This window comes from Trichoplax adhaerens, genomic scaffold (assembly GCF_000150275.1).
Source record: "Trichoplax adhaerens TRIADscaffold_7 genomic scaffold, whole genome shotgun sequence".
Classification (NCBI taxonomy): Eukaryota; Metazoa; Placozoa; class Uniplacotomia; order Trichoplacea; family Trichoplacidae; genus Trichoplax; species Trichoplax adhaerens.
The window spans coordinates 940525-953147 of NW_002060949.1; the positions used below are offsets into that span (position 1 = coordinate 940525).

The 12623-nt window shown below is 33.9% G+C and overlaps 2 protein-coding genes across 2 annotated transcripts; one reads left to right on the forward strand and one right to left on the reverse strand.

Annotated features, from left to right (window-relative positions):
* Positions 1-234: 234 nt before the first annotated feature.
* Positions 235-5629, reverse strand: TRIADDRAFT_57865 (uncharacterized protein; the record flags this gene model as incomplete). Its single annotated transcript, XM_002114218.1, has 9 exons — positions 235-269; positions 1436-1883; positions 2251-2487; positions 2573-2779; positions 2899-2996; positions 3396-3632; positions 3931-4352; positions 4630-4980; positions 5523-5629. 9 exons carry the CDS (start codon positions 5627-5629, stop codon positions 235-237), a joined length of 2142 nt encoding a protein of 713 aa, XP_002114254.1.
* Positions 5630-8249: 2620 nt separating this feature from the next.
* On the forward strand, positions 8250-10958 carry TRIADDRAFT_57866 (uncharacterized protein; the record flags this gene model as incomplete). The annotated part of the gene is made up of 6 exons (XM_002113897.1): positions 8250-8352; positions 8635-9135; positions 9511-10056; positions 10174-10306; positions 10432-10590; positions 10880-10958. The coding sequence occupies 6 exons, from the start codon at positions 8250-8252 to the stop codon at positions 10956-10958; spliced, it is 1521 nt and encodes a 506-aa protein (XP_002113933.1).
* Positions 10959-12623: the final 1665 nt, after the last annotated feature.

A 12623-nucleotide genomic window follows, 5' to 3' on the forward strand; every position in this document is an offset into this window, starting at 1 on the left:
TCTTTGTGGTAATGTAATAACATGATAACAATCATGGTTAATAATAATGCGATGTTTAGTAGTGCTATACAATACAGCAAAACAGTAGTAAGCACAGATTTTGGTAGACTGCCAGCAAGATATGTTCAAAACACTTATACTTAGTATGTAATTTTATTTCGTTGCATAATAGCAACAGCGATCTTATAAAAATAATAATACATGATCTCCATCGTAATTAAATGATATATTTTATCATTTCCAATCTTGATGTTCCTTTTCGCCCGTAGCTACGGTAGAGTTACGAGATATAGCTCTGTTTGTTTTTCTAAGATAATCATTTCGTTTAACAACACTTTCGGTGTATTAAATTCCTATTATATGATATTTTATCAATTGATTGCATTTCATGCAAGCGTATCACAAACCTCGATTAAAAAGTTATTTGATTAAATGTATAACATTTGCAGGATATAACTGATTAATAGATAGATTTTTATGATGTTTTGACGTAAAGGTATGGTCCTACTAATATTTTCTTACGACATTGCGATACGAGGCTGCTTACAACTCGCAGGGAGATCATTGTATGATTAGCGTTAGCTTATTCGCAAGCTTTATAAAAGAATTTACCATAAGAAAATATCAGCTAATCGGATTAGTTTCAAGATACATTATATTAATGATTTTACGACACAAAAAAATTGTTAAACCAAAGATAAACACTATTTTGGGGATTTAGGCTTACTTCAAGTTGTAGCAAATAAGGTGCCAGCTAAATTAGTTCCGAGAGCAAGTCAAGAGATATTACGGCTAATAATATAATTATTATAATAGCAGCTAATTTTACGCTACAGTACATGCTGTTCAGTGCTTATACAAATCTAAACACAATTTGCAACTTTATGACTCTTTACACGCCCATTAACTGACAATTACTGTAGTGAAGAAGGTATAGAATATGGATTAAAAAAGAATTAAAGAAAGCATTATATGAAGTGTACTAAAGTATTCTATATTTTATAGTCTGCCCTGTATTACAATCTGTGAAATTCGTTATATCATATTAGCATCATAGAGCCAATCATTGAGCACACAATATACAGCAGTGATATCATTTACACCAAAGACAATATTTATGAGACAATTATATCAGACCAAGAAAAATAAAATTATGTGTAAACACTAGAATCGCACTTATAATAAGAAAATATTAGAAATAGCAACAGCAATGAAAAATTTAAATTTTCTAAAATATATACAGCTCAAGTAAAATCAATTATGAGTAATTATAGTAACAAAGTTGCAATAATGTAACATAGTGAATCGATAGCTAATAGAGATAATAACATTGTAAATATAAATACATCACAAGAATCTCAATGCGGTCGTCGATGGTTTTCTCTCACGAACTGACAACGGTGACATGCTATACTGTAAATGTTAAATCACGTACCGATTTGATCACAATTTTCTATTAAAAAACCTCGATTTATAACTGCTTCTATAATAGCATCGCCATGGTTATAGATATCAATTTCAAACAAAAATCGTTTGCTTTGTAATTGATTTTCGATCTCTTTTACATATTCAGGTGTGATAGAATGCCTAACCGATAGAGTACCGCGCGATAGTACTGAACATATATCGAAAGTAGACTGAGTATCGTTAGGTGGATAATTTCCAGCCATGCGATAATCACGATCAGTATTTGTAATCGGAATAAAGAATGCATCTATTGCTATATTCCTATTTAAACTTAACAAAGTTAAAATCCAATACTCATCAATAGCATCATAACGATCTGAGTTAATGGCGATAGGTATAGCCATTTCACCAGGAATCGAAATATCTTTATTAATTTCAAGGCCATAAAGGCGTTCGTGCGCACCTTGCGGACTCTCCTGTTAAATATAAATAGTAATTTTATTATAAACAGATTAGTGTACCCGGACATATATAAATACGCCAGCGAAAAAGTACGGTACATTTTTTTGTGCAGTAGTTTTAAAGATTATACCCGTTCATTGGAGTGGAACGGGCCTTATGAAAATCAATCTTCCAGAACCTTCGCACAGTACGTTACTTCTACAGTAGTTTTAAAATACATTACTGGACCATATTACTGTTACTTAAGGAAAAAGACTATAAATGCGGACGGATACAATTACTTCATATAATATAGATAGATGTTTAGTTAACAATTTAATATTATTTATTTGTTTATAGCACGATCATTCCTACTGATATACGTAAAACAATTTGTATTACCTCCGAAATACAGTCGCCGACATCGTCTCTTTTTTGGCTATATATTCCACTATCGTGCGAATATACTATGCTAGTATTGATCGGCGGATTATGGAGTATCGTCGACGAAGATAACTTCTTTCCGTCATTTAAATTACATACTACAAGGTGAGATACAATAGCCTGCATTTTAAATCGCTCTGATTGCCGGTAGTGTATCTCTTTCGCTCGCTTAGCAACTACTTTTGCTGTTGTAATCTAAATCAAAAAAACATTGCACTTAAGGTCATGAATAAAAGCTAGGTATTGCAACAATAAATATATGCTTAACAATGAGACGTACATCTATGTCATTGCCATCAAATGCTGACATGATATTTTGCAAATCAATTGGACAAGGTGGATAACAGTAATATCCTCCGTAGCAAGCATGAGAAAGGATTTCCTTGGCTTCATCAGACAAACACCATCTAAGCAGTTGTTGATATACAATACAATCGCCAAACACGGGATCCTTTACACTTGTGGATACTGCACTTCTAACGCATAGCTTTCATATTTCATGATTAATCAATCAATTCCAATATATATGAATGATCAAAGTTATCAACACTGTATGATAAATAGTACATGTAGATCTTGTTATTGTGATTGTAAGGTATCAATTACCTGCGAATAAATAGTAGTGGATAAGTGCAAGTAGCGAACACTTGCGGAATTTCTTAAGGTGTGATGCACCATAACACTTGAACATATTAGTATTTTGCCTTAATTAGAATAGTAAAATATGTCCCTTATTAGTTACTAATCAACATCAATTCGTATTATTTTATTTCGCATCTAGCAGACCTATCTCAATTTCTCTTATCATTTCCGGTTGTGACAGAGCGTAAATTCTCACAATAATTGGCCAGTTGCAAGAACCGTCATATAAATGGATCCAAAATGATTCCGACATTTCTACTCATACACAACAATTGAAGTGCTATTAAAATAGTTAATCATGTAAAACTATATACAGTAACAACATGATTGCCTAAATGGTGATAATATAAATTTCGTAAATTTATTTGATAGAGTAGTTTTAATACATACAGTATATATAAAATAAAAGAATAAAAGCTTAGCTTGTACTAACAATGAGCCGTGTATACTATCCAACTTACCACCGGATTGATTAGATTTTCTACTCCAACGATACGGTCTGCCAACGTATGTAACCAAACCCATCACATCACATATACAATTACTTTTTAAATTTATAAGAGATACGCTGTTATGAAAATTATGGTACAGAGTCGGTAAATCATTGTACAAGTTAATATCGCTCAATATAACAATTTCTCCTTTAGGATTAGAGGGGTTTACTGCAAATTCGAGTTGACTGATATCATCCAGTAATTCTAAGAATGAAGAATTAATAGCAAGATGCTCTTAATTCGCACAGTGATTAGTATTTACTCAATCACAGATGTAATAAATGTTATGATCATCTACTCCTTATTTCTCATTCGTCAAGCCGATAATCACGTATTAATATATTATTTTGCTCTAAACTGATATAAAATCAATTAGAAATATGTACAGTATATAGTCGGCACTCATAAATAAATGATATTAAGGAATGAATCTTTCCTAGGCTAATAAAACTGATAATTATTGTATAATCAATAAGTTAAGAAACGTTCACTATATTCTTACCATTGTCAGCTCTCGTAATATATTCATGTGCTGGACGAACTTTATAGCCGTTAACCAAAATAACATCGTCAACTTTCAATAGTTTAAAGTATTTAACGGCTACATTGCTCCATAAGCAAATCGACACGGCAGATGAGGCATCGGCAACAATAATCGTCATAACATACGGTAATTTATTTTTATCGCTAATTTTCCCGTAATGGCTGAGTCTTGATTTCTTGACAATTCTGCCAATAATTGGTGGATAAGACTTGTGTTTATCTCCTTTGGTTTCAAATAGTCTGGTGACATCTTCAATGTTAGCAACTTTTTTGTAAGTTTGAATTGCAGATGCTTCCGTCATTCTAACTGCAGAATTACCGACATATTCATCCCAGATGCTTCCATAATAGTCTACGTCATTCCACATTGGCAAATAGTATCTAAATGGATTGGAATAGTTACTTTGCAAAATATATTACGTTGAATAGCAGATTATACACATTCTACAGTTCCATACACTTAAACAAGCTAGGAATAACAATTTATAGTATAGGTATACTATCATATACAAAAATTGTACAGTTATAATTTTCGAGTAAGAAAGGAATTCTAACTTACGGCATATATCTTACGGCAAAAAGTACACTTGCACCCTATCACATGCTATTAAAGACAATCTATAGCTATCATTGCTCGAACAAGTTATCTTGACCTCACCTACGTCTAGAAGCAAGTGGCAAAGAGTCAATCTCACGTTCTGAAGCTTCTGGGCCAAATCGCAATTCGTGTTCGAGATCAAGCGCAAAATCATTGGCAACAATCTGCAAATCTTCAATATATATATAAGGCTTGCCTCGAACATCAGCTTCATTGTATTTAATAGTCGTGCGTTGTATATCGACAACAGAGTGAGTTTGAAGTAATCCTTTGTGAATCATGGAGTTATACTTGTGTGAAAGAACAAATTTGGCCTTAAGTCTACCATCGCTTATAGTTAAATCGAATGTATCCAGTGGTAATTCATCGTCATCGGTATAGTTTTCATGATATGCAATATCTGTGAGGTATCTAAAATATATCGATAAATTGTATTATCACTACAAGCCGTACTAATTACTGTAGTTGAACATAGATTTAGTATAATTGATTGAAAGAGCTGTAAGTATGAACCTGTAGACAGCAGTGGCTACGGTCTTGTATATATGTGGTCTACTGACTACGGGTAAAAGTGCAAACTACTACTATTTTTCATCAATACATGCGATATACAGAACTGTCCCCTAGGTACAGTACACATCAACTGGTATCATAGCTGCAGCAATTGTACAGTGTACTATACACTCTCGTATAGTCCGTGAAATATGCTATCGATGGATAGAGCTTAAAGCAGCTACATTTCGCTAATACATCATTTAAGAAGTAAGACGCATCATTCCATTTAAGTTCTCTCTATCAAGGATCAACACTTGTCGGTTGTCCAGGATGGATTATATTATAGTTATTCGTGCATATGGAAGCGTGTGTGTTATTGTCCACTATCTTATTCAAATAGTCCAATTTATAATGTAATGGTTATTATGGAGTATGAAATTAGTCTGCCTCTTTGTTACCTTTCGATTTCCGTGACCACCGATACAAACTTTGAGTTTGTATCTTGATTGGATGCATTGACCAAAATATTACGTAGCGGAGTTAATCGCAATTGCTCGTCTTGCATAGGTCGCAACGTCGTATTCTCTTTAGCACCTGCTTCAATTTTAAAATTACACTGCACAAAATTGAGCAGATATTAACGGCAATGAAGATGGATGTCACCTACTGTAGGATTTGTTGTTCAACTAGTTTCTCTTGGCGATTTTAATCTTTCAACTGTAAATATTACTTCGTCTTGAAGATGGTGCAATCTAACTGTGGCAATCAATACGACAACACTAAATTGAAGTTGATGAATTCCTTACTCGTCCTTGCGTCCTAACGTCTGTATGATTCCTGTATACCATAAATGCATCCTTTGCCCGGTTATGAATTTCTGTCCGAAGAGTCGACCGACTACAACTACTGAACTCAAATTTTAGCGATTCTATTAGAACGGGCTCCTTATTCTTTTCAATCGATTGGAGTGTTTGCAGTTTCAATCTTGGCGTTTTTCTGACCCGTTTGTGTCGTTTTCAATAAGATTTCCTCCAATGTATTGACTTTGAGATATGTTGCAATTACTGATTTTCGCAGGTTGTTGAGCAGCATTATCTCGAGACGAAGGCGGGCACTTCAGTACTGTACTGTACAGTACAGTACAAGTACAGTATGTCGTGAGTTGAATGTCATTACACGTACAGTACAGTACAGTACTGTACCGTACAGTGTACAGTATTACAGTCGTAACAGTCTACAGTCTGTTGTACTGTAAAGTTCAGTACTGTAGCCTAAAAGGTACAGTACTGTACAGTACAGTATTGAGATGTCGTTCTACAGTACTGTACTGTACTGTACTGTACGGTACAGTACAAGATTTCGACTACAGGTAACGAGAACGAGAAGTTAGTTATTAAAGTGAATTAAGATTAAATCTTTCAGTAACTGCTGGAACCAAAGTAGTCGAACATTCAAGAAAAAGAAAGCAAACAACCAAGTTGAACAGAGTATTTCCTGTACGTACATCAACTAGATTAGTAAAGCACTGTGCTGTACTACATAGGGACTACCATACTAGAAATATTCCACTCGTCTGTAAAATCTTTTGCGTGTCCTTACTATAAATTACAGGTTGATACAATAGTAGTTTACGATTCTTCTGTCGAAAATTGTAGATTAATTGGTTTTTTGACGTCAATTGCAGCTTGCACACCAAACTACTGTACCACTTATTTCCTTGTCAAAACTCTACCTCCCAGGGTCTACACTAATCACTTTGTATCAAACTACTTGTATCTTGCTTATGTCAACAAAGAATCCGGTCAATCAACCGGCAGTTAATGGACAGTAACTGCGCAAAATGAATTGTCGCCCCTTCTGGACTGTGCATGACACTGCTAACACTACCGTCGATGTCAAAGGCTGAGTCAGTTCATTTGCTCAATATTTGGTCCAATGCTGATGATCATCAGTACTACAGTATCTAATTTAATAAAACTCTGAGAAATGAGCGGACAGCCAAGTAGCGTCAGTACAATGCTTTCTTGTAAGATAGTACCTACTTCTAAATTGACAACCACAGTACGATCAGCGGGGCTGGAAAGATTACTAAGTTGCTAAGGATAAGATAAGTATGTGTAATTTACTGTAGTGTTTGCTTGTCAGACAGTGAGCTAATACAAATTGGTTGATAGTGCTACACTTCTGTTTTTGCCATTGCAGTCTGGCAGTTTTCCAGTTTAAATGGTAATTCATGTTGAGCACTTGCACAATGTTAATGAAGGGAGTATGCAGTAGAGTCTTCAGAAATTCGACCGTCCATTAATTAATTATAAGTCTATTGTACCGTATAAAGTCACGGCCCAATTACGTTAGCTTAGTATATTCGTAACTATAGATCTGGTAGCTCGATTTACGGACTGTTACATCATGGACTGTTATCAAAGGTACAGCCATGTCAAGTATTAGTTTAGTACCATTCTAGAATTACTGTATTTGCTCGGTCTAACCGTATTCAATGAAAGAACTACCAAGGCCCTTCGGATACCATTGGTATAACGAGTCTACAAAATTCAATGCTGACTTGTTTACAAGCGAATTCCACTTTACTATAAACATTTATCGATAGTTTTATATCTTTAACTGTCGCTATTACTATATATCGAGGTGAGAGACTTGAACATTACTCATGTAACTCATTTTCTATTCCAGGCTAGGCATTAATCGACCTGGACGGCCAGAAATTATGATTGCAATCTAGGCATGATTAAAAGATAGCTATCGAATTGATTCCAATGCCGGCAAAGCGAAAGCGAAGAAATAACTACAGTAGTTAGGCTGATTTGCTCATTGATATACCTATAGTAAAAGCGAAAACAAACCTGTAAAACATTGATTGAAGCAAAGATACTGTAGCACCGTATACAGCACGAAATATTGAAATTGGACAATTCAACTATACTTTAACGTACGTGTACAATAATCAAAGGTAATCTGTTCCATCAGGATATTTAAGTGTAACTATGATTACATATATATATATATATACGAGTATATATGATTAATGGTCTACTCGTAACGCATAAGTAATCGTAATGTAGCCATTACTAACATAATTAATTAACATATTTTTGTGAATTTAAATAACTAAATTAGCTAATGTACTCGAATATGCCATACAGGTTGTTGCACTAAAGCCAATAATGATGGATAATAAAATTGCAACTCAATATTCCTCTAAGATAATGATAGCTAGTGTTGTTATTTTAGCCATAATTCAAGCATGTGCTGGAATTCATCCACTTCCAGGTAACTTTTCTTCGTAATTTAAATATTTTTTAAAAGGATTGTATTATTCAACTCATAGCCTGACGTATGTGAACTGTACGATTTATGATTGCAAGTAATTCTCTGTATCAAGAAAGCGTAGAATGATTACATGAAATTGATAGAGTTTTATACATTGTGCTAATGTAGGCTTAATTAATGACGATTTCAGCAATATTTGTTGCGCAAATTCATTATAATTATGCTAGATAATACTCATGGTATGTTGATCTTAAATTTCTTCTTTTGTCCTTTCCATTTCAGGCACATTCACATCAACAGATAAGGTTTGCGATCCAGACCCTCGTCTAGGCTGTTTCTCTCATCAATCTCCTTTTGACCGTATTCTGGTTCCTCTGCCACAATCTTCCAGGAAAATCGGTGTATTATTTTGGCTGTACACAAGATTTTGCAGTTATCAATCTATTCACTACAGTAATCCCTATTCAATCAGTCCATCCAATTTCAAGGGCAATAAGGATACGAAGATAATTGTCCACGGTTATTTGGACGACAGTTCAACATACTGGATGAACGATATGAAAGACAAGCTGCTGCAATTGGATGATTTTAACGTTATCCTCGTTGACTGGAGTGGATCGCAGCTGCTGTTAGCTGGTTCTCGTGCTGATTATCTACTTTCAGTAGCTAATACGCGAATTGTAGGGGCTCAAATTGGGGAATTAATTAAAGCCTTACCTGTTTCCAGAGAAAGAATACATATCATCGGTCACAGCTTGGGTGCTCATATTGCCAGCTATGCAGGTAAGATAAACGGTAAAGTTGACTTGCAAGGATATATTACGAAAAGTCTCATCGATAGCTACACGTGGTGAAAGTGTTAATATACAGGACTGTAGAATGTAGAATCTAACCAACTTTAAATTGTGGAACTTATTCATAAAATTGATTACACATTTAATGAATATACTACTGCCTGTTCAAGCTGTTCAAGCCAACTCATAAAAACATTTACTTAGTTTAAATTGAGATTGAAATAACATAAAACATTGAAGTACGATTATGCATACCGTACTGCAATCGTGGTATATGATTGGCTATTATAATTTAAAATTAATTGGATACCCGTGCCGCTATTTTATTCCTGAATATAAATTTTTCATCGTTTATCTGCTTTAGCAAATCGAGCAGATTTAGTTGGTCGCATAACTGGACTTGACCCAGCTGCCCCGCTATTCCAGGATATGGTCACAGATATTCGATTGGATAAAACAGATGCTCTATTTGTTGACGTTATTCATACCGATACCAACCCATTTATTGGAATTGATGGATTTGGAACTAAAAATCCATCCGGCCATGTAGATTTTTGGCCAAACGGTGGAGAAAGCCAGCCTGGCTGCCTTAAGCCTTTACAAAAACAGCTAGAAACCAAGAAGATTCCGACGAAATTAGAGAAGAGAGATTTAGAAGAGACCCTAGAACTTACGCGCAATGTTGTATGCTGTGATCATAACCGAGCTCAGCAGTTATTTACTGAATCAATTGATAAGTCATGCTCGTTAATTGCCTACCCATGTAATAATTATCAAGACTTTCTTCACGGTAAATGTATGAAATGCAATGGAAAATGCGCCTCTATGGGATATCATGCAATCGATTATAGCCATATTCATTTCAAACAAAGACTATTTATTCTAACAGATCCTGAAAAGCCTTACTGCGGTAAATAGAAGCTGAGTGTAAATCATTAACATGTAATTCTGTAAAAACAAGATACAGCATGGCTTTATTGCATCCATTGTCATCCAAAGTAATATCGTGTTATTTCTAATCTTGTAGCTTATAATTATGCAATAAATATCGCTGAAAGTGTCGGTGAAAGTGAAGACGACTGGTTTCCAATGGCTCCGAAGATAATATTTTTAAAGATCTACGGTAATCTAGCTATTTCTGCAGATATCAAACTGGAAAGGTAATAGAGTTATTGCGATGTTCAACAATTAATAATATCCGAATGAATTCAATGATAACGTTCAAACACTATAGGAATATCCAAACTCTTACAATTTTTCCATTAAATGCGCATTCTTTTGATAGATCAGTGCAAATAAAATCTAGCGACAAGCAATTTATTATTACTAGTAAAGAAAATCTTGGAGAAATCAAACGTATTGACGTTTGGCAAGATAATAATCCGTTAGGAATAAAGTGGTTTATTCATACGATTAATATAGTAGGGAATCAAGGGACAAAAACGTAAGATCATTTATCAACCTTTCATTTCTCTGTGCCCGCTAGCATGCTAAGCTATGTTTATGTGTTATTTATCATAAAAATGATATTAGTGTTATTTGAGATTCACTTCTTTTAGTATAGAAATGATAATGAAGTTTCTAGTAAAAACCTGTATCATGTAGACATATAGGAATTACTATTTCTCCTTTATCCGTTGTTTATAACCCGTATAGTAAAGTTGAACGATTTTGACCTAAGTTGTCATTAACGATAGCGTTACTAATTAATTGATTATCGTTCTTTTCGATAGGTATAAATTTTGCTTCAAAAATTGGAACAAAACCGATAAAGCAACCGCAGATGCTTTAGACAAAACGGTGAAATGCTAGATATAAGTTATGATTGTAAATAGATGGACAAATATTTATACCATGAAGTCTTAGTTAATATGACCAAGCAAAGTTTAAAGAACACGTTATTGATAACGTGGTAACATATTGGCCACTTCGACTAGATGATTAGTTAATAAATGAAACGCTACTTGAAAGTACGTGGACTCTTTGTAATAACATACTGCATGATGTTTACCGGTCTATTTATTATGTGTGGTAAGATTGTAATATTACATTTATTTATTTGAACTTAATCGGTTAGTCTGAGTCAAAATTATTCTTGGTAGGAAATACTGGCGGTAATAAAAGTTTTTTAATGGTTTATTTCAAATTACTTCTATGTACAGCATCACTCCACTACTCTTGAATATTCCGTAATCGTACAATATAAATTCCATTAATGTCGATGCATAAATATACGACGCAACTTTTCTGAACATTGTAAGTAACCCCACCGGCAAGTAGTAATAAGCTCAATGGAACATCTTCCGATATTCCATTTTTAATACAGCTCCACAGTCTATATAGTGAATACGAATTCTATTCTGTATATGAGGTACTTGATAGAAACATGTTTTCACGAAGTTATAAATGCTTATAAAGCGACTTAAATATCTAATATTGCTCTTCGAACTTAGCGTTCGGGGTTAATAAAGAATGAGAGCACAATAATGTTATCAATAACAGTAATATGTAAATGAAGACTCAGAAAGAGCCAAATATAGCAGTAGCTGCAATACTAATTTATAATTACCAAAAAAAAACTTTAGACATAATATAACTTCATCTAAGTATTTTAAGCAGTATCGCTGCCTATGAGTAGCATTGCTCAATGAAATATAGTAACTATTGTAAGGTATTCCATATGTAGCGTAGTTTTATACAAAAAAATCCGTAATTACTTCCATTGATCAACTTCATAATAAGAATATATTTTTGTAATTTTGGAAAGGCTCATGAAATGTTAGATTCTATTCTTGCTCCACAATTGCATAGTAGTGTACGTATATAATGCTTGGATCTGACAATGAACCCCGTACTTTAATAAAAGCGTGATGTGAGTCATGTTATTCATAAAGAGGATTTCAATACGTATTTCCACGATTCAAACTATACATTGTGACCCGCAATAAATAAAAAGAATCTTATTCTTCCGTGTACACCTTTTCAATCGCACACTGAACAACTTTTACTAGGCTATACAAACATAAGTTTCGATTGCATACCTCCTAACCCAATCTCTATTACATCCATTAATCAACCTTTTCTACTATCCCTATAAAACGTTGCTTAATTTATTATTGCGATCAGTACATTTTCCATGAATTATTTATGATAACTATTGTTTACCCGCTCACCTAAGTCTACAAAAGTGTAAACAAAATAGCCACTAATTAGGTAATCGTCTTAATCTCTCAGATGAAAAGATAAGATTCTTATTAAGGAATAACACCTGTTAATATCATGAGTAACGCTAAAAAAACGTAATCCAATCATCGTTATATTTAACCTTGCAAATCGAATGGCTAGTTCGAGAGAATCATAGCAGGTAGAACTGATTTTAAATCTAGATTAAAAAAATTTTATAAGTTGAAACTGCTGTAATGAAATTCCTTTAAAATTTCCCTGTGCATTTATCAAGTGTTACGCATCAGAAATTCC